General features: G+C 46.4%; 1 protein-coding gene across 4 annotated transcripts in view; it reads right to left on the bottom strand.

Annotated features, from left to right (window-relative positions):
• LOC102565708 (dermatan-sulfate epimerase) overlaps nt 1-27,104 on the bottom strand; it is a 342,822-nt gene that overhangs the window by 53,544 nt on the left and 262,174 nt on the right. For 2 of the 4 annotated variants that reach the window (XM_019479560.2, XM_019479558.2), the window contains exon 12: nt 25,736-25,831. In XM_019479560.2, the coding sequence (XP_019335105.1) occupies nt 25,736-25,831 (96 nt within the window). Of the gene's footprint in view, nt 1-754; nt 893-18,759; nt 18,858-25,735; nt 25,832-27,104 lie in introns of those variants that run through there. The other 2 variants (XM_014597394.3, XM_006258912.4) reach the window with 2 other exon arrangements.

The raw sequence follows: 27,104 nt of genomic DNA, 5'->3' as shown, positions 1-27,104 counted from the left end.
GAAGGTCCAGCCATTTCCTAAAAGGCCCCCACATAGCTTGAAATAAGGGGAGAGGCTCCCCGAGCCGGGGCACTTTTGCTAGGAGCTGGTTGTGTGGGAGGGTCCGGCTAGGGCAGGGGGGCTGGGCTAGGTGGCCTCAGAGGGTCCTGTCCAGCCCTGCTGCCAGGGAGGAGCCGGCACCCCTGGGGGGGTCTCGGCCAGGCCCCCGTGTCAGGCTGGGCGGGAAGGCAGCCCGGGAAGACCGCGCTGCGGCTCGGGGCCCGGGCCCGGACCGAGCAACTTCCCAGCGCTGCCGGGAGCCTGGACATCGCCTCTGCCCCGAGGCTCCGCTTTCCCCCTCGAGCGGGAGCTCCTCGCAGCCCGGCCGCCCGCGGCGAGATCAGCCCGGCCCGGCCCCGGCCCCGGCCCCGGCCCCTGCCCCGCGCCGGGATGCGCTGGGCTGGGCGAGGCGGCGAGACCCTCCTCCGGGATCGACCCCCCCCTCCCACACACGTCCAACCACGTACACACACATGTGCGCAAACACACACACACACACACACACACACTTGCATACACACGTACTCACTTGCGCACACACGCACATAGGCACACACATACACTCGTGCACACACTTACACACGTCCACACACACTTGCATACACTTGCGCACGCACACACACACACACACACACACACGTATGGCCACACGTAGAACCACGTACACTCGCGCGCGCACACACGCGCGCACTGCCCCGCAGCCCGCGCCCCTTACCTCTCCCCGGTCCCGTGGGCAGCCCCGGGCTCCCGCGCTGCCCCGGCCGGGCCGGCCCGCCTGGCTCCCCGCTGCAGCAGCCTGGGGCCGGGCGGACCGCGCGGAGCAGAGCGAGGGGCTCCGGCGCCGGCTCTCCCGGCTCCGCTAGAGGGAGGAAACCACAACGTCACGGCGGGCAGCTGGGGCTGGGAGGCGAGGGACGGGCCAGGGGAGCCCCCAGCCCTCCCCGCCAGCTCCCCCCTCCACTCAGCTCCGGGGTCAGGACAACCACCCCCTCCTGGAGCTGGAAGCTGCACCCTCCTGGCTCCTGCTCACTGGAGCCCAGTGGTACCGGCCCCACAGAGGGCAAGCATGGCCCTCCGGTGCCCTGCTTGGTCCTGCCCAGCCTTGGCCCCGAGCCTCCCAGTGTGACCACACCTAGTGCAACTGGCCAGGGCAGCTCCTTAGGATTTGAAGCCCTCCCTCCCCACCTAGCACCAAGCACTGGCAATCAGCCAGCCGGAGAGTGCACCGTCAGCAAGTTTGCGGATGGCACCAAGCTGGATGGTAGTACAGTAGGCTGGAGGGAAGGGCTAGGATTCAGAGCGACTTAGATAAATTGGAGGATTAGGCCAAAAGAAATCTCATGAGGTTCAACAAAGACTAGTGCCAAGTCCTGCAATCCCATGTACCAGTACAGGCTAGGGGCTGACTGGCTGGGCAGCAGCTCTGCAGGACAGAGGACAATAAGCTGCATATGAGCCAGCTGTGTGCCCTTGTTGCCAAGAAGGCTAATGGCATACTGGGCTGCACTGGTAGGTGTGCTGCTAGTAGGCCAAGGGAAGTGATTATTCCCCTCTATTCAACACGGGTGAGGCCATATCTGGAGTACTGTGTTCAGCTTTGGGCCCCCACTACAGAAAGGATGTGAGCAAATTGGAGACAGTCCAGTGGAGGGAAACAAAAATGACCAGGGAGCTGGGGGACATGATTTATGAGGAAAGACTGAGGGAACTGGGGTTATTTAGTCTAGAGAAGAGAAGACTGAAGGAATTTTTTATAGCAGCCTTCAGCTACCTTAAGTGGGGTTTGAAAGAGGACGGAGCTAGACTGATCTCAGTGGTGGCAGATGACAGAACAAGAAGCAGTGGTCTCAAGTTGAAGCAATGGAAGTGTAGGTTAGATATTAAGAAAAACTTTCTCACTAGGAGGGTAGTAAAACACTGGGACAGGTTACCCAGAGAGGTGGTGGAAGCTCCATCCTTGGAGGTTTTTAAGACCTGGCTAGATCAAGCTTTGGCTCAGATGATCTTGTTGGGGCTGGTCCTGCTTTGAGCAGGGGGTTGGACTGAATGACCTCCTGAGGTCCCTTCCAACCCTCATTTTCTAGGTTTCTAGCATGCCCAACCTCCTGCACCTTCCATACAAGTGTTATCACCTCCCCCTGGTGCCATCATGCAGACCCGATGGGATGGATCTAACTTTTGTCTCCTGCTTGAAAATCCCATGGCCCTGGTGGAATGTTACACCATGAAACCCAAAACTTGGATGCATGGGCAAATCTAGGATTTTCAAAAGGTGGGTGTAGATGGTGACGTGCACCCTCTCATGTGAAACAACACAGTATTCTGCAGTTAAAAAGAAACGCTTCCATGGGCAGCTTCCCTGACTGGCGGATAGCACCGCTCCAGTTCCACATACTGCCAGGTGGGTGGGCACTCCATGTCTTCCTCCAGTAACTCCCAGCCCCCTCAGCCCCCAGCCAGCTCCCTGCAGGAATGCCCGCCTGGTTGGAGGTGCACAGACCCAGAGCGGCGCTATCAGCCCTTCAGGGATGCTGCATATGGAGGCACGGAGCCCGGTTGGGCCAATAGTGAGCCACTTGTAGTCCATGCGTCACTGGCTGGGCTTGTCCGGGGGCAGGGGGTGGGGCTGGCTCCTGGTGCCAGGGTGCATTCCCGGGGACTCACGTCCCCCAGATTTGTGTGGAGGTGGGGGCATAGTGGGTGCGCACTGCAGGCTCATGCTCCTGGCCCTGCTTTCCTCCTCTGGGCCCTCCAGAGCACAGCATGTGCAACCCGGAGCGGCAAAGCGCAGCTGGGACATGCACGAAAGCTGCCTGTCATTGCAAGCTCCATGCTGCCCTGGCCACACTTCTCCTGCAGGCAGAGGCAGCAGTGAGGGGCACAACCCTGTGCTGCTGCCCACGCTGCCCACATGCACACAGGGGAAGTGTGGCCAGGGGAGCGCAGAGCTTGCAGCAACAGGCAGCTTTCATGCGCATCTCAGCTGTGCTCTGCCACTCCAGGTATCACATGCTGTGCTCCAGAGGAGGGCAGCAGGGCCAGGAGCCAGAGCCTGAAGTGCACACCCACTCTGCCCCTGCCCCCTGCCCCCAGATTTGGGGGCAACAGGTCTCCCCTGCTCCATGGGAGTGAGTGCTGCCCCCACCCAAGCCCACAGCAGGCAGCAGCAGTGTGGGAGCCAGCTCCATGCTCCTTCTGCTGTAGCAGCCACTGCCTTCAGTTGGGGGCAGGGGTCTACGGACCTGGGTCCCTGGTCTCATAGCCCTGGCAGCCGGGGCCCCCTTCATAAGGGCTGGGGGATAGGGTCTGTGGGTGAGGGGCAAGGGGCACAAGCAGGAGTTGGGCTGTGGGTGGGGAGTGAGGGGCATGAGCAGGGCTGTGGGGGTTGTGGGCGGGAGTGAGGGGCACCAGCAGGGCCGGGGGCAGTGGGGAGCCTTTAGTACAATTTAAGAACAGTCAACACCTTCCTGAATGTCAGAATTGGCAGCTGTAACTTTGACGTGATCCTTAGCCTTGAAACTTCCTTTTCCCCTCATATCTTCCAATGGAAAAAATTACTCATTACTTCACTTTTAACCCAAGACATCCAAGGCTTTGCTTGTATTGCCCACCTGTTTTTTGACATCCTCTTACATGCCTTTGTCTCTTCTAGGTTAGCCTGTTTCCTTGTTCTTTGATCTCTGAGCTGAGGAACACTGCATTTTTCCCTGGCCAAATTGTGCCTGTGTTTGAACCAGAACAGAAATATCCCAGGATTGGCATGTACACACATTGCCTTCCTAATCCCAGGATAACCATTTAAATGCACTTTGCAATGTCCCGGCATAAACCATTAGTACTTTTTATTCTGTGAGCTTTTTTAGGATTTATCCCTAGACAACAGATAGAAATGGTTAAATGGTTGAAATTTGTCAGGCAGTAAAATGGTTTATCCTGAGACAAATGCGACATCTCTTTGTAGCCTGAGGGTTCCATTTCAGTATGTGAACATTTATTTCAGGGCTGTCCAGCTTTAAGCGGCTAGGGGCTCCATGTTCTGGAAGCTGCAAAAGCGAGGACTGCACACTGTGTGGGCCACACCAGTGTGAACCACAGGTCCCACATCCTGCACACTGCATGTATGCCAACCTCTGCCTCTGCCCAACTACACTGCATTTATGCACATCCCAGCTTCACTCAGTTTTTTGGTGGAAGGCTCTCCTGTTACATTGTATTATGCAAGTGCCCTGGGCTGAAGTATGCGCTGTGCTATGCTGCCACCTGGGGAGGGAGCAGGGACCTGGAGGATGGAAGGAGAGCCCAGAGACCCTGGCTGCTGCTGGGTGGGAGCTTGGAGGCCACACATGGCCAGCAGACTGTCAGTTGGGCAGGCCTGGATTATGCAAACAAGAAGGGAGCAGCTAGGACATTCAAGTCCTTAAATGTCCTCCTGAGCTTTGGGTTAATTTTATGATTAGGTTTATAATGCTCTTCTTGCTTTTTAAAATCCTGAATGGATACAATTCCAGCATTTCTGTGGCCTGTATTATACCACCATCCCCTTATTGCAACCTCTGGTATAGGAGCGTGGTGGGGAGGTGCAGCGTGGTGGAGGTGTTGCCAATCAGTGCATTCCACCTACTGAACTCTGAGCTGTAGGATGACTGATGAACTGTTGTGGAAGCAGAGGAAATTAGAGCAGCCACAAGAGCTACTCTTCACAAGGAACGCCCTGGTCCCCAGCTGCCTCCAGAATCTGAGAAGCACAAAGTTGGCTCACAGGCTTCCCCCTCCTTCCCCCCTTTCTTTGGCTGCACCTCAGAAGTAAGGGGCAGTTATACATGTGCTCTGGGAGGTGGGGAGGGGGGAAGAGGGGAGAAGAGAGTGCTTTAATTAGAGTGGCTCCAAGAGTCACACTAATTAAAGTGCATGGAGTGTCATGCATGGGTGTTTGGTGCTGAGTCGGGGGGGGGCACATGCTCCTCCAGCAAACCCTCAGTGGCAGGGGGGTCCCCCTGTGGCCTATCGCACTGAGCAGAGGGGTCTCCTCACAGCCAATATCATGCTGACTGGGGGACGTCCCCTCGCGGCTGATCTGATTTACCAAAAAGCAGCCGCAGGACTTCTGGAAGTGGCCATGGCTGCTTCTGCTGGTGGTCCCACTCCCTAGCTGGCGCTCATGCACCACCTGAGAGCGTGGCTGCTGCACCTGGTGCTGGTGGCCCTGCTCCCCAGCCAGCGCTTGCAGGGGGGCACTGGTACTCTCACCTGCCCCCCCTGCTCATTGCGTAAGTGGAGAGCTCTGCCATCGGGGGTACACCAGCATTGAACCCCCGTGTATCCCTATGCATCGTCACTGGTGTCACGTATATCAGAGTCCCTGTGCTGCAAAATGGCGGTGGGGTGTTTTAACTAAAGCTCTCCGAACAAGCTTTAGTTAAAGCACTCCACTGTCATTTTTCAGCATGGGGATGCTGATACACATGATGCTGGAGTATGCTGGAGTGCAGCAATTACCATGCTCCAGCAGATTCAGTTAATCAAGTCTACTCCAACACGCTGTAATTACAGTGCGTTGGAGCAGTCTTGACGCATGTGTATAGGTGCTCAAAGTGTCTGAACCTTGTGTCACTTATTTCTCTTTACTAGCACTGGCCTCTTCTGTGTAGTTTACCACAACTTGACCATGTTAACTTCACTTGTGTTCCTCTCTGTGGCTCCTTTCATCTTGGATAGATTTGCTTTGTCTCTTTGCATCATTGATTCTTTCTGTTTTCAAATCTGAGCTGAGAATGTCACTTCTTTCTTGGCTTTAGCTCATTTCTTTTAGTTTGTACTCCTTTTTTCCCTTTTTTTTAAATTTGGGAAGGTCCTAGTAAATTTTTAATAATTTTTGTGAAACTGTTTCCAAGAATGATGTTAGGCAAAACAAAAGCCAAATTGTATATTGACCTTTCATGATATGTAATTCCAATTCGATTTAATTTGATTTTGGAAGTGAATAATATTGACTTGGCCACTTACACAGCAAATACCACATAGAAAATGTTTGAAAGCTGTTCTGTTTTGAAATATCTATGTTTCATATGTTTTCATTGTTCCTTTTTCCTTGGTCTTTACTGTAGCTAACATTAACAACTACCAGTACATACAGTATCCAACACTGTTGTGATTAAACCATGTTTTCTTAGGAAGTGCAGTCTTCCCAATACTATCAAAGTATTAAATCACATACATGGAAGCGATTGGTAAAAACTTGTACAGTCGGCTTCTTTAAAATACAAACATCATCAGGGCTTTTTGAACTCCTTGGGATGGGGTTTGAACTCCGTGGGATTGGACGGGTTCAGCCTTACTCTACCATAACTTGAAAATATCTTTCTTCACACCTGGAAAGTAAAAAATTTTTAGATCAGCCGTACTGGCATCTGTCCCACTGTATGAAGAGAGTGGAGGGGTAAGAAGAAGATAGCTGCCAGAGACTAATCTGGCAATAACAAATTCTTTATTCTTTCAGTCCTTAGTCCCGCTCAGCTGTAGGGTCAGATGACCTTGATGTCAAACTCTTCTGTCATTTCCTATGCAGTTCTAATTCCTGCTTTGGTCTCTATGCACTACTTCTACAATGCTCAGTCTTTTCCAATCAGTCTTGTCTTATACAAACACCAGTATGCTACCTCATGGGGGACTCCGATGAATTTCTTCTCCAAATCCACAAATGCACGAGGCAGTTTCTTATCCCCCTCAAGGAACCATTTTTGCATTTATCTCATCATGAATATAACATCTGTGACTCCCTCCCCTTGTATTATAAACTATTATATGTGTCTTTATTCTTTCTATTGGTTGCTGATCCATAATCCTTTCAATGGGTTTCATCATATATTCTACAATCTTTATTCTTCTAGTTTTCACAGTTTAGGATATCTTCCTTAGATTTTGCGATAACTTTTTGGGCTTCTGTTTTACGAGTCTGATATCTTTCTCAACTGTTTTCCTTTCTAGTTTTCTGCCATTCTTGAATCACCTTTTTTTCTTTTTTATACTTTGCTTTTCTGAATTCCACCACCATGATTCTTTCCACTTCAACTTTCCTTTCCTTGTCTTTCTACAGGTCCCTTCCTTTTCATGCTATTTCATGCTCTAACACTTTATTTTGCATAGTTTCACTATGCTCTCTTACCCTTGTTCTATCATTTTATATTCTCTCCTTTCAGATTCCACACTTTAATTTTTCTGTCTCTTTTCTTCTGCTGTTTTTCCTTCTTTCCCTACTGCAATCTCTACAATCAGAAGTCTATGCTGAGTCATCAGTGCTTCCCTTGGTATAACCTTGCTGTTTATGAGCTTTGTTCCACCTCTTTGTCTAGTCAGAATATAATCATTTGGATTTTTCCTCTGATGGCTTTTGTATGTGACAAGGTGTTATCTCTTCTGAAATACAACCTTAGCAATCCAAGCCTTTGATCATTTCTAGTACTCTGTCTCCATCCTCACTCCTGATGCACTGCCTCAAACCTTTCATTTCTTTCTCCAGCCTGTTAATTCATGTCTACTCCTGCTTTCTCTCTGGCATTGTTTTCATGGGACTTTCAAGGTTATCTCTAAACTGTTCTTTCTTTTCCCACTTGCAGTACATGCTTTGATGTTATGTTCATCTGGTGTCACTAATTTAACAGCCATCAACCTCTTGCTCACTCTTGTAATCTCAGTCACATTCTCTTTAAAGCTATTATGCCACATTGCCACATCTCTATTGCTTTTCCTATCTTCCATATTATCAAAAATCTTGTATCCTGCTCCCAAGTTCTGTCTGTACTTCCATTTCGTTTGTTGCAAACACCCTAGCTGCATTCCTCTTTCCAGCAAAAAAGTCTACTTCACTACCTCTGCTTGCAGGGCTCTCCACATTCAGTGTATTGGTTCTCATCACTGTTGATTCCCACTAGCTTTTTAAATCACAGTTGTGGGTTCTGCAGTACCCATTGCCTGCTTATCAAGGCACTGGGGGGACATCATGTTGCATGCACCTGGGGAATGCCCTAGCAATTTTCACATTGGATCTGAACTCCACATACTTCTGTGCATGTGTAATTCATGCACATTTTTAAAGCATGATTTAGAAACAATTCTGCTAGGTCAGAGGATTTTTGTTCCAGTATTTTTCTTCCTTCCTTCTTTGTGACCAAACATTTCTGCATGGAAAGAAAAAATATACTTCTTGAGAATTTGTTTGCCTTTGCTGATTATTCCCCTGCAACTCCGGGCCTTTCAGGTGTTTCTGCTGCCTTCACAACTAACTAGGCTTTTTATGTTTGTGCCTTCTACCAAGTACCTCTCTAGCCCTGGACCCCTTCTGGTACTCTCTGCCTGGAATTGACTTTCTGCTTAATGTATACTTTTGCTATGAGCCTCAAAACCCTGTTCTGGGTAATATAGTAAAATTGAATAAAACAGATGGAAACAAAATGCTACAGGTATTCTTTAATTAACCAAAGCCAATAATTAGTGTGGAAGCCTCTCAAAGCAGTGACCATTCATAGTCATGGCTTAACTCAGGTTGCTAAGTCCTTTGGAAAAGGCCAGATCCTTTTCTGAAGCATGGTTAGTATAGAACAAATCAAGGGCAGCCTGCCTAATACTCACCTTTGCACTTCCTGAATCGTGGTTGCAATACTCCATACATAGCTTGGCTCCCTGAGGCTGCGTTAATGGCACATGAAGGCTTCTCTACTTTACAGAAAGCTACACTAATCCTCATGCAAGGACATTTTGGCTATGTGCCATTTTCTATGCCAGTCAGAGAGAGGGCAAGTAATGTCTGAATCTCCGCAAGAACTTTTACCCTACTGAAGTGATCCTCCCTGGGCTAGTTAAGCCACTTTTATGACCAAAACATGCTACCAATTTGGCACAAAACAAGCACTCAGCACAGGGTGGTCTAGCTCATGGAATCTTATTGGTCTTTAAATTGCCAGGCATGTTTATGTAGCTGCATAAATGCATATATTAAAATAAATAAGTAATCTCCTATCTTTCTCTAATTTTCCTCCCTCTCAGACATAATGGTCCAACTGTTCTCTTCCTCCCTTCCAAACTTGGCCTTTTGATTCCTTCTCTGGGGTGGCCAAGGCAACAATTTTGGTAGTGGGAAAGGACAAACACTAGAAACCTTCTTGGTGTCTCTTTGTGTGTGTAAACTGAACTACTTCTCTGTATTTCATTTCCCTCTTTTTCCTTCCTTCTTGCACTCACCCAGTGTCCCTGCAATGGGTTGGCCTAAGGCCTGCAGTTAGTCAGAAAAACTACAGACGATTTCTATGTAAAGAGCAAAACTGCTGCATCAGGAAGTTCAGCTCCTCGAAGGTGGAAAAACTGGTGAAGCCCCTCTAGAGCATACTTGGGACATCCTTTCAGACAAGGTCAGGAGGAAAGCAATCATAAAGCACAATCTGTAGTGCATCACTCTCCTTACAGAGGTTCACCATGGAATATTATGGGTTGAATAATGACATGGGCTCCAGAAAAAGCTCTGCATCTTATTTAGTCTGTTGCTCTAAATGACACCAATCCTCGTATCAGTTTCTCAATGTTCTTTCAACCACAGTCATGTCACTGTCTCTATGCTTTTAGTGCCTTCTTCATCTTAGGCCCCAAACAGTCTCTGTTGGTGGTAAGCTCTTAGGCAGGGGCAGGCAATTATTTTGGGCAGAGGGCTGCTTACTGAGTTTCAGCAAGCCATCGAGGGCCACATGACAGGCAGCCCAGGGCAGATTAATATTAATTTTTTAAATTTTTTAGGGGCCCTGAGGGCCAGATAGAATGGCCTGGAGGGCTGTATCTGGCCCCCAAGCTGCATTTTGCCCACCCCTGCTCTTAGGACTCCCTTGGTCTACAAAGCACAATGTTGGTTACCAAGGGTAATGTCTGCTAGATGCAATCTACATGTTATATTTATTACTTAAGATGTGATTAACTAGTTAATCAAGTCTTGAGTAGTGACCCAGGTATACGTTCAGTCAATTAATGGTGCAGTGGTGACACGTAGGGGTGCAGGGCAGGTAGGAGTGCCAGTGCCTCCCCTGAGAGCACCGGCCAGGGAGTGGGAGCGCCAGATGAAGCGCTGTGGTCACTTCTGGAAGTGCCACAGCCACTGCCTGGTCTGTGAGGGAAGTGGTCCTTGCCCCTACCTTGAGCAAATTCAAGAGGAGGTTGGATGATCACCTGTCTGGGGTCTTGTGAACACAGCATTATTCCTGCCTGTGGCAGGGGGTCAGGCTAGATGATCTGTTCAGGTCCCTTCTGACCCTAGCTACTATGAAACTAGGAAACTATGAGATTGGCCATGGGGGGACCTCCCCCCAGTCATTGACTGGTTGCTGGGGGGGCACATCCCCACCCCCCCCCACTAAGGTGGCACCAGTTGCCCATGTAATGGCATGATAAAACAACGAATATGTCACAAAGTTATTCTAGAAAAAAATGTGTAATAACTTAGTGGCTCCTTCTTATTATACCACTAATTGAACATGTGGCAAGGGGCTCCCTTGTGGCTGGGACCCCATCAGCTAATGAAGCTCCTAGCCATGGTAGTGCTCCCTGTGCTGCCATGGCTGAGAGTCCTGTCAGCTGCAGGGCTTGCAGTCACAGGAGCTTGCTACTTGCTGGTGCAGGGGAAACTCAGGATCGTGATCCTGGGCTAACACTAGCAATAAGGTGTGATTGGATCTGATGCCGGATCCTACAATTACACCTCCTGCCATGCACATGTGGTGGCATGGCAGGAGGCACAATCATGTGGATCATGTATCAGATCACCTGAATGGCTAAAGAGGCCCTTATGTTTTATAATTCTGTGGATCGGGACAATATTTATCTTGCCTCTGCCTGTTGTTTCCTTGTGGCAGCTGTTAAAGTGCCTAGCTGTCCTGCTTTTGCTCTCCCATTTATTTCTCCAATTCTTTTGCTACTGTTTTCTACTTGAGACTCTAAAGCAGCATACTAGGCTAGAACATTTCTTTCCACAGTGCAAGACTGCTGAGCATGTGGCTTCTCATACTAACAGAACTTAATCTTACCTCACTATATTTTAAACATGACCTGGTGTTAAAAAACTCTGTCTTTAATTGGCTGCACCATGGCCTATTAGAAAATGCCAATCACAAAGCTCACACCCAGGCAAATTTTAAGAGACAGAATTAATCAGTGACTCCATTTAGCTGTCACATTGTCTCTCCTGCATTTCAAAGATGTTGCGACATTGCTTTCATTTTGTAACTGTACACCTCTGTCTTCACTGAATGGAATTTGTAAGAGTAGAATCCACCTGCCTTCTGGGTGTATTTGACATGATGAAAGTTGAATGGACAGCTAAAGAGCTGCTGGTGTTTAGGAAAATACCTGGAAGACACTTACTTAGGAAACACCTGTCCTTCATGTGCTCTGTATTTCTTTCTCCATTTTAATTTTTAAGGAGGATACATGAATGGAAAAAGGCCATGTTCTAGAGATCTTGCTGCTTACTTTCCACCTCAAGTCATAATTATCTCACAGTGGTCTCATCACTATTTATTTTTACATGGCACTTAAGTTCACAGTGTTATAGGTGCCTGTCAGACAAAAAAAAAGACACTGCCTCAGCAGACAAACTGCCTATAGAAGATAGAAAAAAAGACACTGGAGAAAGAGTAAAACACAGAGTCCAGATGAGGACAGGCACTTGCTCTGCTAATTCTTTTAACCTCAAATACATTCAACTCATGCCTGTTGCTCAACCACCACCTAATTTTTCAATAACGTACGCTGTTGCTGACCCTCAAGCTATGGCCATTATCAACCCTGTACACCAAGCTATGCTCCATTTGCACATCACCTTGGCACCTTGCAGTACTCCCTACCAGCTGTCTTTCCATTCAAAAGAAGTGAGAAGGGTACAATCAGGATGCAACTCCCTAGCTCTCCTAGAGGGTGCTGTTACCCACTGCTGCAGAAGTCTCTGGGTCCTCAGGTGATGAAGCCCTTGTGATTGCAGTCTATTTTGTGTACACGTGTATATCAGAGAGAGAAAGACAAATAGGGAGTGCTGGCCTACAACAGGCAGGTGAAGGGGATGAAAGCCCACGCTGGCTATCTCCCTCCAATGTTGTTGCAGCTGCTTTGCCTCTGGTTGTACATTCTTGTTGTGGTCTGCCCAGTATCATACATAGAAAGTTTACCTCCCTGCTTTATGACACAATACCATTGCCCATATAGTTCAAACCACACTCTAATTTTAAATTTAATTTGCTCTCCAAAATCACTTAGGGTCACCCATTTTTAATGCAGAAGCTTGTTCATGAAGCACTTGTATTCATGATAAAGGGAGGCTTTTGTCAAATTTAAAAAACCTGAACAAGGCTAGTTTTGTTATGCACACACTGATGAGCACAGGCACTGTTGAAAGGTAATGGTGTTTTATTCCCAGATCCCACTGCTGCTTTATGAAAATGCCATGGAAGCTTTGGGTAGAAAATCTAATTTTTACCTTGGTTAATGAGGACAAACTATTTTGTGGTTGCTTACTTTGTTCTTTAACATTCAAAGCGAAAAAGGTCAACATTAATGTTCTTTATAAAGCTGTGTTGGCGCCCAAGTGAAAAATAAATAACTTTCTGACTGGATAATAGAATTTGCTCCGATTAGGTCAGCTAATAAATTATAGAAGTTACACTGAGTTTTGTACTCCTTTACACTGTTGCCATTTTGTGTGTTCTACCCTCTAATTTGGACAAGTGGATGTAAAACATAGCGTGGTTTTGGAGTGGTGAGCATGGTTTTCATCCTCACTAGAAATATTTTAATCTGTGTTACAACTGTGTAAGAGAGACTCATGTATGAACTCTGCTAGAGCAATCAGGAAGTGGGAATGGTCTTTAGCACAGCTCTGATTAAAATAGATTCCTTACAGTGCTGACAGGCCTTCAGAAGGTAGCCTTTTCAGTGAACAGTAACATCTGCGCAGTTTTAAAACCTCTGTAGTGGTGCTTGTTAAAGAAATGCAATGGTACCTGCTGTATCCTGAACAGATTTCCCCCAGACTTTTGCCACACATTTAAGAAAATGATCAGACATGCTGGCAGTATTGCATGTTTTAGTACCTGGGGCTATGTATAGAAGAATCCTTATTTATGTGCCATAAAGAAACAATTAAAACTGAATGTTGGCAAGATTTCCTAGTGACAAATGCTTTACGGATTTCATCTTAAACATTTGTATTCTGTTTTCAATATTGTTCCTATTTATACTGGTTAGGCTATCTAAAAATAAGTGAGATTTGTTTCTTGAATAAAAGGCATATGACATACAAACCTCCATGTTTATATGTTCTTTCCTGTGATTTACAGAGGGCTTACATTTGTCTTCTGAAATGCCTTTTACTCAGGCCTGCTATTTGTTACGGGCAGCTGAATGGCTCTGGAGATGGCTAAGCAAAGACATTTCATAGGTGAAATTCAGCTCATGTTGACAGATGTATCATCTTACCCAATTCTTATACATAGTGCTGCTTTACCTGGAACATCATGCAGGGGGTAAGGATCAAGGGTTAAATTTAGCCCCTAATACTGTTTATGTATTATATATTTAATCTTCCTTGGCTAAAATACCTGAACAGGGAATAGGAGCAAAAACCCAGGCCTCTCTTCAGGGGAATCTCTAATCACTGGCTAGAGAGCCATGCTCTATATCTCTCTCACCTTCTTTCTGGATCCAGGAATCTTGTGTTTTGGCTGCACAAATTCAGCAGTGGGGTGGAGAGTATCCTCCAGCCTTACCTGTAACCTGGTGGTTAGGATATTCTCCTGAAGGTGGAAGATGTGGGTTTGAAATTCCTCAGACTGGTGGGGGAACTGCAGCTGGGTCTCTCATTTCCTGGGGCAATGCTATAGAGCAGTGGTTTTCAATCTTTCAAAACAAGTGTACTCCTTCTGCCTCAAAGTTTCAGCTCATGTAACCCTTTATATTTTTGTCTTGTTTTTAAGGGGGAGGGCAGATCAAGTGAGGGAGGGAGTGGGGCTGGGCCAGACACTGCACACCCAGGGCAGGGTGTGGGATAGAGCTGCAAGTGGCTCATCCGGGGGGCATGGAGAAGGGGGCTGACTCCTGCTGTTGCACGTACCCCAGGAAGGCAAAGGGGACATGTGCCCCTGGATTTGCAAGTGAAGTGGGGTGGGCTGTTGCTGGGGGCTGGGGCCGGAGCGGCACTGGGCTCTTCCTGGCGAGGGGACTGGGCCAGGGTGCCGCTTGGGGCGGGTAGTGGCAGCACTGGGAGGGTTTACAGGAGGGGCTGCAGCCACTCCTGAATTTGCTGTAGCCCCCCCGAGCCCCACCCCTAGCACTGCTGCTGCCTGCCCGGAGTGCAACACCCCTGCCAGGAACAGCTTGGTGCTGCCCTAGCACTAGCCCACAGAGGCAACCCACCGTTGCTCTGCATGCAGATCCCGGGGCTCACGCCCCCTTGCCCCCCTTGCTCTCCTGGGGTGTGCGCAGCAGAGGGAGCTTCCCCCCGCCCCCCCACATGCAGCTCAGTCCTGTGCCTCGCTCTGGCTGGACAGCCCTTGCCCCTGCTCCAGCTTCAGCCCCATTCCCTCCCCAACCTCTATGGCCTCAATCTGCCCCCCCGCCCCTTCCCGCACAACAGACTTACCAGCCAGACCTGGCTGCTCTCCATGCTGTTGGGCTGTGCTGGCTGCCTGTGTGCTGCACTGCAGCTCCGCGCAAGCATGTGGCATTTATCGGCCACATCAGTTCTGCATACCCCCTACAACCTTTTTAAGTACCCCTAAGTGTACACTTAGCTGACAACCTCTGCTTTAGAGCTGTGGTTCTCAATCTTTTTTGTAGCAGGACCCATTTGTAAACATCAATGGCCAGTCCTGACCCAGTGCCCCTCACTCCTGCCCCATTGCCCCCTGCCCCTAGGCCCCGACCCCTAGTGTGCAGGGCAGGGGTGGGTGTGTGGGGCCCGGGGGGGCCCTAAGCAGCCCCTCGCAGGTTGGAACTCTGCCAACCTCCAAGGGAAAGGCCACAGTTTCCCACATTTTTCTCCTTTAAAGGTGAATCAATTTATAAGTTTCTTGATCCATTTTTAAAGTTTGTTCATGACCCTTTCATATATTCTTTCAACCTACTTTTGGGTCATGACCCACGGGTTGAGAGACACTGCTCTACAGTGTTTACAGAGAGTGAACAATAGACCTACTACTATCAAGTGAAAGTGGCCATGGCTCCTGCTCAACTCAGGACTGTCTGGTGTTTCTTAGACGTTTTGAGCAAGCCTACTGAACTTGGCCTCTCAAGGGTCTTAGCTTGAGGGTCCCAAATAAGTTTAGCCATGAGACAGGCTCTGAACTGATCAGCTTCGCCAAGGCAGCAGTATTCCGAGTATATGAAGTAGCAAGTTCTCTTTAGGCACATAGGGAACTTTACTGGCAAAAAATGTGGCCTCCACAGCCTTTCAGGCACCCAAAGAGTTGCACAGTGGTTTTGAGAAACACACTTTTGCATTTAGGTGCCTAGAGCGGGATGTAGATGGAATTTAGGACACTAAGGCCTTTCCTAGATCTAGGTCTGAATGGATATTGAAGCTTGACAATATACTTACCTTGCTGGGTTAGAGATGGTGTTAAAATGATATTACAATCTGCCACTGCACATGTGAATGGCAAGTGGAGTATTCTATATTAAAAACAAAGGCCCTTTGTTTGTAAAAAGCACATCTATTTTAACATTACTACCAGGCTACTCTTGTTCCTTCTGTTGAACTGAGTGGCATCTGGCTGCCTCGAGGAACTGCTTCCACACAAACACTGCCAACGTACTCTGGTGCCAAAGTACTTAGGACACTTCTGCAAATACAAGTTCCCTGGGGAAACAGCATCCTTGTATCAAGTCAATAGCTGTTGCGTTGCACTTAGTGCGACCATCTTTTTTGCACTATAGGTTAACTCTTTTTTCCTGAACAGTGTTGCCAGAGAAACTCAGGAAACACCAGATACTGTAAAGCCTAGAAACTATGTACAGAAGAAGGATATTTACACTTGCTGCATTCCTCCCCTATGTGGTGACAGCAGGATATTGATGTTCAGACTGGGAAGGAGTTATGCTCTGATTGCTGGCATCTCTCTACTAGCTCTTTATCTTTATACTCTCCTGTGGTTTGATCTGATATGATTTGACATATGATTTAACCTGTGACCTAGGAGAAAACTCTTAAAGGTGCAGCTACACTATTTCATTGCCCATTATTAGTTGGACAGATACTATACTACATGTTATAATTAAATATTTTTCAAACCAGCCTGTGGTGATGGCAGTCACATTCCTGCTAGTGGTATGAATGCTGGTTTATTGTGTAACTCTTACAAACATAGGAAACATAACTGTGCCTTCTCATAGAGAAGAGAGACTGCAAGAAATGCCAGCCTTGGAAGCTGCCTTTGTTTTTGTGGAACAGTTATTGTACCCTGCCTTTTGTCTGCAGTTTCTGAGAATTGAACTCCTAGAAAGAAGACGAGGTTGGGTTTCTTTATGATAACTGCTTGCAGAAGAACATTAACCCATTTTCCCATGGAAAATGCAGGCTAATCACTGACTCAAAGCCATCTCATTTCTCATAACTGCAGAGCCATTCTTGACCAAAAGGTTACATAGTAGCTGGCTGTGCATTGGGCTGATTCAGCTTGTGCCAGTCAGACTAGAAGCTCTGATAGAATTCACTTTAATTTTACTGGTCTGTCTCCTTTCTCAATGCAGCAGAGGGACAGTAACATTCAAGCTGACTGATAACCTCTTCAACCTTATCTCTCCTCCAACTGAGCTGTCAGGCAGGACATGGTAAACTGCCCATCAGCCCTGAGTAGCAGACAGTGGCTGCGCTCTGAAATCCCTTGACATCATTGCTCATAGATCAATTCCCAGGCAAGACAGGTGATTGGGCAGAGGCTGGAGACCAGGTTTGACGTTGATTCAGATTACTGAAACTGAACTGTTCTAGATTTACACAGATGCATAAAAAAGCATTTGGCCCTTGGACTCTCCCACCAGACATTCCCCTAGTAACTTGTGCATCTGATTGCTATTGCTTTATCACATGCTTCCCTTCACTAATGGAGGGAGTCAGGGACAGATATGGGTTGGGGGAAGCAGTCACACCCCACTTTGATCCCTGCTCCATCTGAAATTTAAAACTAGCTGCCTTGGAGACACAGCAGCATTTTGATTCAAGAAGTACAGAGGGAGCCAAGTGACTTCCTAGCTCATTATCAAGTACCTGATTTTCATTACTCTTTTTTCACTTCACAGGTGTTAACAGCCCTTTCTTCTTTCTAATTTTCTTGATATTCCACTAATTAAGGGATCCTTTCTTCTGCAATTTTGCTGTGTTAGCTATTCCTGGTAATTTCTCTTATCTTTCACGGCCCTGCAGGCTGCTTTTAATTCTAGCTAAAAACCTTAATTTAGGTGTAATAATATTAACTCAGGCGAACATTAATGCAGGTGTGGAAATGACAGTGAAGTGTTGGATGCACTATGAAGATGCTCAAGAAGGCTTGTTTTATGAATTTGAATAAGAGATGTACATTTAACTATAATGACAAGGCTAATAAAACAGTATCTTTGTACTATTTTTGCCTCACTTGTTGTATTTTAAGTTTAATATATAAGCTATCAAATTAATACACATTCCAATAAAGTTATATTTATTTTGGCTTTGATTTTAAACTGCATATAGCACTGGGCCCCCAGCATATTAATAAATCTTCTAGTTTCTCTTTAACTGGCAAAAAATGTGTTGTGTTATATCTGATGATGTGCCATACCACATCCACCCCCCTTTTCAAAATCCTAGATCTACCCATGGAAGGAACCCTGTAGCTGCAATTTGTTGGCTAGGAAGCTCTCAAACAGCCACAGAAACGAATGTGCCCAGGAATGGATATGGTTAAAATAAATCACAGGAGCAAACTGAACTGAACTTTTTTACTTGACCGTATGCTACTGATTAGTGATTGGGAGGTTTTCCATAAGAAATGGGTGGTTTCCAGGAACAAGTCCCATTCAAGAAGCAGCTACATGTGGACTGCATTTATCACATGAAGGTAACCTTTACCAAAGGTATTATTTTGAACTAGCAGTGCCTGAGCTTTGGCTGGGCTTCTCCAAATAGTCATTGTGAGTATGATAATTTTTCCCTTGTAAAGGGCTATAGCATTTAACTTTCTTTGTATTGCTTAGAAATTGTTTTCTCTTTCATTTGCTATTGCTGAGCTATCAAAGAAGGTGAATTCAGAGAAGAGTTTTCAGAAATACATTCTCTTTATTTTATAATTCAGACAGACATGCATTATACCTTAACAGAGCTTCTAAGAGTTTCTTTTTTTAAAGCAAAGCTGTGACTTTCAAGGTTACGCAGCTAGATACTTTGATTTGAATCCATAATTACAGCATGCCATTTTGGGGCCTACATACCAATACTCAGGCCAGTTCTGCAAAAACAGCAGTTCTGAATATTAAGCAGTATTTCTCTCAAGCCACCGAAACTTGACAAATTTTCAATTTGTACAAAATGAAAACCAGTCCTCCAAAACAATATAGCAGTTTTCTGGGTCTCATGATTCTTTTCTCCCCAACATACATCAAACCCTTTCAAAAGTTCTTTGTTTTCAGGAGCTCCCATTGTCCTCCCAGCCCAAACATTTTTCTTTCTAACCCCAGACAAACAACACAGAAAGGAATATGGGCCTCTCTTTCTTCCTTGTAATGAGAGCTGGGCAAATAATGGAGTGATCAGTTAGATGGCTCTACAGAAAAAAAAAGGAAAATAATTCCTTCAATAAAATGAAAACATGAAAATGTTTTGGGTTAACAGGAAACATTTTACATGACCAGAAGCAAAATGTTTTGTTTCATTTTGTTTAACCTTATTTCTTTAATTCAGATCAATGTTAAACAAAAAAAAATTAAAAAATCAAAATATTTTGTTTAGAAAATTTCAAAATGAAATACTCGGCTTTTCTGAAATCAAGCACTTCATTTAGAAAATGTGAAAACAAAAATGTTAATATATTTAATTTCTCCTTCCCCCTGCCCTCCATTTTGGGGCAAATATATTTACCAAATTTGACTAAATTTCTACGTTTTGGTGCTTTAGAAACTCTGGGTGTCTATACATGTGCTCTGGGGTGGGGGGAGGACGCTTTAATTAGAGTGGCTCTGAAAGCCTCTCTAATTAAAGCACCCAGAGCATCATGTGTATTTAGTGTCCAGTGTGTCAAAAGGCTGTGGGGGTGCTTTAACTAAAGCTCATTTGATAAGCTTGAGTTAAAGCATCCCTGCCGCCATTTTGAAGAACGGGACACTGAATACATGTAGCGTGGAGACTGTTAATTGAGTCTGTTCTGATGCATGCTAATTAGCATGTGTGGGAACAGACGTCTGACACGTGTATATGTGCCCTCCTTTTTTCAGGGCATGTACCAGAAAATTTCAAAACTGTAAGCAAGATTTTCAGTCTAAAAGACCTATGCCAGCTTGCAGTATCTGAAAATACAGTCCCTTAGATGTTGGAAAAAATGACAGCTTAACACTATTTTTCCTTCCGTTACTGTTATCAGCATAAGCCAAGGGTAAAATTTCAGCTTTACTAGGTTTTTAATCTCATAGGGTCACTGAGTATAGACTAGCATTTTTAGAGGCCTGTTCCCTACCCCCAACTCCGCCAAGACCTTTTTTAACACTCCCCCCCTTTTTTTTTTGCTTTATAGGTGTGACTCGAGGCAAGTTATATTAATACTGAACACACAGCCAACTTGGAAGTCTGCAGGTAGTGGCTGTGTATACTGGACCAGAAGAACTGAAAACCAACATCTCTATGCTATAGAAGAAAACCAAGTTCAAACTGTTTCTACCTAATATAGATTTAATTTTTTTTGTGTTCTAACCTTTGAAATTTGATAATCTGTGACAAAACCCCCCCAGTAAACTAGAGTGAGACTTCACATTCTTTTCATGTAGAGCCTCATAAAGACATGAGAACGAAACTATCAGAGGTGTAACTACATAAAAAGTGGAAACAGGGAGAGATCACCAAAGATGAATATACCTCCTCTGCTTGTGCCTGCAGGGAGGCAGTTAGACAGGCCAAAGCTACCATGGAGCTGAGGATGGCAACCCAAGTAAAAGACAACAAGAAATTGTTTTTTAGATATATTGGGAGTAAAAGGAAGGCCCAGGGAGGAATAGGACCCCTGCTAAATGGGCAGAAACAATTGGTAACAGACAGGGGTGACAAGGCTGAACTCCTCAACGAGTTCTTTGCCTCAGTGTTCCTAAGTGAGGGACACGACAAGTCTCTCACTGGGGTTGTAGAGAGGCAGCAGCAAGGTGCTAGACTTCCATGCGTAGACCCTGAGATGGTGCAGAGTCACTTGGAAGAACTGGATGCCTTTAAGTCGGCAGGCCCAGATGGACTCCATCCGAGGGTGCTGAAGGCACTGGCCGACGTCATTGCAGAGCCACTGGCGGGAATATTCGAATGCTCGTGGCGCACGGGCCAAGTCCCGGAGGACTGGAAAAGGGCTAACGTGGTCCCCATTTTCAAAAAGGGGAGGAAGGAGGACCCGGGCAACTATAGGCCGGTCAGTCTCACCTCCATCCTTGGTAAAGTATTTGAAAAAATTATCAAGGCTCACATTTGTGAGAGCCCGGCAGGACAAATTATGCTGAGGGGAAACCAGCATGGGTTTGTGGCGGGCAGATCGTGCCTGACCAACCTAGTCTCTTTCTATGACCAGGTTACGAAACGCCTGGACACAGGAGGAGGGGTGGATGTCGTATACCTGGACTTCAGGAAGGCCTTCGATACGGTATCCCACCCCTTACTGGTGAACAAATTAAGAGGCTGTGATGTGGATGACTGCACAGTCCGGTGGGTGGCGAATTGGCTAGAGGGTCGCACCCAAAGAGTCGTGGTAGATGGGTTGGTCTCGACCTGGAAGGGTGTGGGCAGTGGGGTCCCGCAGGGCTCGGTCCTTGGACCGATACTCTTTAATGTCTTCATCAGTGACTTGGACGAGGGAGTCAAATGTACTCTGTCCAAGTTTGCAGACGACACAAAGCTATGGGGAGATGTAGACACGCCGGAGGGCAGGGAACAGCTGCAAGCAGATCTGGACAGGTTGGACAAGTGGGCAGAAAACAACAGAATGCAGTTCAACAAGGAGAAATGCAAAGTGCTGCACGTAGGGAGGAAAAATGTCCAGCACACCTACAGCCTAGGGAATGACCTGCTGCGTGGCACGGAAGTGGAAAGGGATCTTGGAGTCCTAGTGGACTCCAAGATGAACATGAGTCGGCAGTGTGACGAAGCCATCAAAAAAGCCAATGGCACTTTATCGTGCATCAGCAGATGCATGACAAATAGGTCCAAGGAGGTGATACTTCCCCTCTATCGGGCACTGGTCAGACCGCAGTTGGAGTACTGCGTGCAATTCTGGGCGCCGCAATTCAAGAGGGATACGGATAACCTGGAGAGGGTTCAGAGAAGGGCCACTCGTATGGTTAAGGGCCTGCAGTCCAAGCCCTACAAGGAGAGACTAGAGAAACTGGACCTTTTCAGCCTCTGCAAGAGAAGGTTGAGAGGCGACCTTGTGGCCGCCTATAAGTTTATCACAGGGGCACAGAAGGGAATTGGTGAGTATTTATTCACCAAGGCGCCCCCGGGGGTTACAAGAAATAATGGCCACAAGCTAGCAGAGAGCAGATTTAGATTGGACATTAGGAAGAAATTCTTCAGAGTTCGAGTGGCCAGGGTCTGGAACGGGCTCCCAAGGGAGGTGGTGCTCTCCCCTACCCTGGGGGTCTTCAAGAGGAGGTTAGATGAGCATCTAGCTGGGGTCATCTAGACCCAGCACTCTTTCCTGCTTATGCAGGGGGTCGGACTCAATGATCTATTGAGGTCCCTTCCGACCCTAGCATCTATGAATCTATAACTACTGATTTTTGTGCCCTGAGCAGAGATGGGGGGGAGGGTGTGTGTGTGCCAAGCACTTGAGAATATATAGGAGAGATGGGGACGGTGGGGGCAAGCATGGGAGGCTCTCACCTGACAGCAGCTGCTGCTGCAGTTGTGGCTATCTCCCTGCATAATGCCTCACTGGGGAAGGCGTGCGGCTGGCTCCCTGCAGGCTGCTTCCCTGAGGGTGGGACTGGGGCTGAGGTTGGGGCCAGCGCTGGGTCCCTGAATACTGCCTTGTCGTGGCCAGGGGTTGGGGTTGGTTCCATGCACCCTACCTGGCTGTGGCTGTTGATTTGGAAGCTGATGCTCCCTCCAAATTGGTGCCTGGGGATGGTGCCTCCCTAGCCCCACACTAATTATGTTACTGGGAACTATTTAACACTTGATCATCTTGAAATGAAATTACAGGCTCTGCATCTGTTACTAACGACAAGTCATACAGTTCTCTGGAAGGAAGTTTATCTAAAATTTTGCTACCCTAATGTGCCTGGGAGAAATAGATAACTAGGCATGTGACTTGCAAAATAGCCCAAGCTCTGTTCTGTAAAACCAGGGAAAATATGGAATATTTCCCCTCATATCAATTGATTACTTCAGATTTAGAGCATGAGTAATTCAGAGCAGAAGTGGCGCGCTGGCTAGATTAGATTTGGGAAGCCCAATGTTCAACTCCTAGTTGCACCACAGATTTCCTGTATGAGCTTGGGCAAGTCACTTAGACCTAGATACCACACACCTGAATGGTGCAGCGTTTAACTCTTTGGTTCGTGGCTCCCTATACAATGTCTGGAAAGAATGCTGATCAGAGGACTGCCTGAGCTACCAACAGGGGAAGGATGGGGCAAGGTTGTATATTCAACCCCACTCCTCTTCAGGGGTTTAGCACTTTATTTACCATACTCTCTTCCAAGCCTCCATTCCTCTGAAGCTGTTCCACTGTGCAGGGAGCCAGAAAGTGAGACTGGGTGCTGTGGTTAGGGTCAAACCCAGGAAGGGGGAAACCTGGAGTCCAGTCTTTAATTCAAGGACCAGTAATGTATTTTACATGAAACAGTCATTGGATAGAAAACATACCACAGCCAGGTTAGTGCCCTATGCACTAGGTTACAGACTCATTCTCTCTCTCTCTCTCTGTCTCCCTATTTCTCTTATTTTCTGTGGCCAATTTATATTTACTTATTCCATGCACACCAAAATCATGAGGGGTCAAAAGAACAGTTCAGGGTGTCCTCTTCCTGCCCATCCAGCAGCAGCCTGAAACCTGCTAGTTAGGGCACTCTACCAGGAGCTATGGTTTTGAACTCCTTCAGGCAACGAAGGAGACTAAACCCAAGTCTTCCACATCCTGGGAAAATGTTCTAACCACTCCACTACTGAATCAAATGGGATACTGGCACCAACGCTACATTAAAAAAAATAGTGGTGACCACAGTTTTGTAGCAGAGAGTCTGATCCATTAGGCATGTGGTCTGAATTTGTAAAGTATGCCTACTTGAGGTGACATGAAAGGAGAAATGCTTAATTTATGCATTCTCATTGGGCTTAACTATGAGCTGGGTGTTCAGCAGCTTCCCCTGCCAAAGATCGAGGCACTTCTGGATGTGCCCAGAAACAGAAAGTTAATGTCAAAAACGGAAGTGGTTATAATTCTGGACACAGCTATGTAAATTGAGCCCAAGTTCCACTTCAGGTCAATGTCCCTTTCCAGATCTGGAACTTAGTCACTGTGGGTCAGATTCTATTTCATCTATTTGGCACCTCAGGGGATGTATGTGACTAAGTGTGATCCTACTCCACCACACTAAAGTCCTTGAAAAGATGTTATAATGTTTATTTTTGTTACAAGGTATCATTTTACCCTTAAGACTAAGTCACAAAAAGTCTTGAGAAGGAGCACCTATCATCCACCCTCCCTATCCATTTTTTTGCATCCAAGAACTCAAGCAGGGTAGAATAGGATTACAGTTTGGCACCTAAATCCACTGTGGCATTTCATATGTATAACAGGTTTGGTTCTATATGTCTCTGAGTAGGTGGATGGCATGAAAGCCCTCTCTTTCAGCAGTAACTAGATGTAGATTAGGCTAGGTACAGACATTATACTTAATACGCTTTAACAGTGCAGAAAACTCTTTACAGATGTAACAGAACAGATGTTCATGGCACATAAAGCATTTAAAAAGGGCTGATTCCACTCTAAGTTAACCCTGGATGGATGTCTACTAACTTAAAGCAGTTACTATTAGAGCTCTTTATCGGACATCTGTGCCAGATCCCGTCGAGGATTAACTTAGAATGCAGTTGCCACCATTTCACAGGGTCATTTGCTCGGCCTAAGCACCCGGCTGGCCCCGCTCTCTGGCTGTCACTGACCCGTGTCAGTCACAGTCTCTGATCCCAGCCTCCTATGCAGCCTGATGGGAGGGAGGGAAGGTTTTTGTCCCCACAGCAGCCCTGGCCCCACAGTACATCACGGCCCAGTTGGGATGGGGGCTACAAGGGAAGGAGTCCAGGGTTTCTTTCCCAGCAGCTGCCCCAGCAGGGCTGTGGCCCACTGCTACTTGGCTGGAGGGCAGCTGCAGGGGAAAGGCTCTGGAGTTTGTGTCCCTGAGGTAGTTGGGCCAGGCAGTGGGACACAGATCCCAGAGCCCTTTCCCTGATGCAGCCCTGGCCTAGCCGTGCCGTGCCATGCTGCAGCTGCTGGCTGCAGCTGTCAAGAGGGTGGGGAGGAGAAAGGCACCCCCTGTGTTCTCGGCCCCCCCAGACCCCAGCCAGTAAGTTGTGGGGGGCCCTTGTGGTGGTGGGACTCTGCTCCCTCCTTTCTCCCCCCAGACACTGCTGATAGATGCCAGCTGGTGGGGAGGGGAGGCAGGGGGGAAGTGGGGGTGCCACTAGGGAGAGGTGCCAGTCTGGCACTCACCTGGGAGGTGTGTGGCACCACCCCTAGCAGCCAGTGGAGGCAGGTTGTGAGCCCCTCCTCCCTCCCTTTCTCCCCTGAACAGCAAACTTCTGTTCAGTTGGCTCCTGCTTTAACTTATCTGCTTTGAGTAAAGCATGACAAGTTAGAGCACTTCTAGCAGGTGCTTTTTGAACATCTGTACTTAGCCTTAGATACTACAATAATGGACCTCTCTTACAATTACCCAGGCTACATTTTGACTGTTTTTATTTAAAAGCAGGATTTGGGCTGGTATGTCCACATTTTGGTTTCATGCCCCTCCCAATCTCATTTTTCTCAGGACTTACTATAGCAGTGGAGGCTGCTTAAGTAAGGGAATACAGACAGTATCCTTGAAAACATGCAAATCTAACATAATATGATATGTAATTTGCAATGAGCTCATTTGAACACACTTCTGAGAGTGATTGGACAATGTGCTGTCACCATGTTTACATAATGCGTGGAAAAAATGACAAATTCTGACAAGTAGCATGGTAAGAAGATTTGCAGACAAGTATTCCAGTCTCATCTGTTCTAGTGGGACCAAAAAAACATGTGAAACACAAGTATGCATGTGAGTCTGGCTTTTAATTCCTCATTTGATGTCATGAAGCATTACGTCAGATGCTAATTGGTAAAAACACTATGACAGCAGTTTGGTAAAGACTACAAGGCTACTTAAGAAAAAAAACAGTTGAACTATTTGGTAGGCACGGGCTCACCATTTGACAGCAATGATCTTGGAGGATTTGGATAAAATCCAGCAGTTTCAGAGCTATTTGAGGAAAATCGGGTAAATCTATAATCCAGAGGCAAATCTGAAAGAAAAACATACCATGTTTTGATTAGTCACACTGCCTGTGCCTGAATAGCAGTACCTTTTTTTTACTTAAGCCCTTGAGCTGCTTGGTCATTGGCATTAGAACCCAGATTGCATGATTCCATATTTGATGGCATAAATGTGTTCAGCCACCCCAGACATTTACTTTCTGGGAAACTGATTCAACTTCAGTGTTTCCTTGTTCCTTGTCTGTTATAGTAAAATACAGTCGTAGAAGTGCTAAGAATGATATAAAACTGAAATCAAACATTTTTTTCTCCAGTCTTTGCGTGGAATCCAGTGTATAGGAACACTTAGAACATAATGTTCCAAAAGACCACTCATAGGTCTAATTTCAACAGTAATCCGATATCATAAAGCTCATTTCAGAGTAATTGAGTGACCAAGATGATGACTCGTTTTTGGAGCAGATTTTTTTTTTTTGCTGATGCTGGATGTAGAAGTTTTCAAGATGTTCTGCTTCTGCAAAACTCAAACACATTTTCTAACACCTCAGCACAAACAATGTACAATCAGCTCTTTCTCACAATCTACAAGCAAATACGGAAGCAACATTTAGAGTCACAGCATTAAGGCTATATTCAATGTCTAATGTGAAAATATGAATATTTAGATCCAGTCTAGATACTATTAAATAGTAGGTAGCACAGTAGAAGTTTAGTGGCATCCCACAATTTGAGGGTAAGGTCAAATCTTACTTTCATTCACATTCCTTGACACCTTATTGGGCACGTCTACACAAGACACTACTGTGCAGTTGTTATTACACATTTCTTTAGTACTTGTATAATCAAGTACTAAACAAATATGCAGCAGCTGGAATTTTGGTGCAGTAGCACTGGCGAATCCCATTTTAGCTACACAAATGCCTGTTTGTGCTGTGACGTGCTACTGTGCAGTATCATTTGGCTACTTCGCAGTTAGCATCTCTTGTAGATATGCCCACTGTGTACCTATTCTGGGACAGAATTCTTAATTAGAAAGCTTGTCACTGAAAACAGAAATGCACCAAGTCTGTATAATAAAGCCACAACAGCAATTACTGCCTAGACAAGTAATCTTTTATGAATATTATTACAAAAAAATAACCAACTTTATTGAGATTTTTAGTGTGCCCATACAACAGACTGTATGTTTAGAATCATATAACAGTGAGAACCCATCTAAACATAAGAAAATTATTCTAGTCATTTACAAGTCCATGGGATCAGATGCAATGCGTGTTGGCCAATGGGACTGCAGAACTGATG

The sequence above is a fragment of the Alligator mississippiensis genome, chromosome 1, assembly GCF_030867095.1.
Source record: "Alligator mississippiensis isolate rAllMis1 chromosome 1, rAllMis1, whole genome shotgun sequence".
Classification (NCBI taxonomy): domain Eukaryota; kingdom Metazoa; phylum Chordata; order Crocodylia; family Alligatoridae; genus Alligator; species Alligator mississippiensis.
This window is presented reverse-complemented; position numbering and strand designations above follow the sequence as displayed.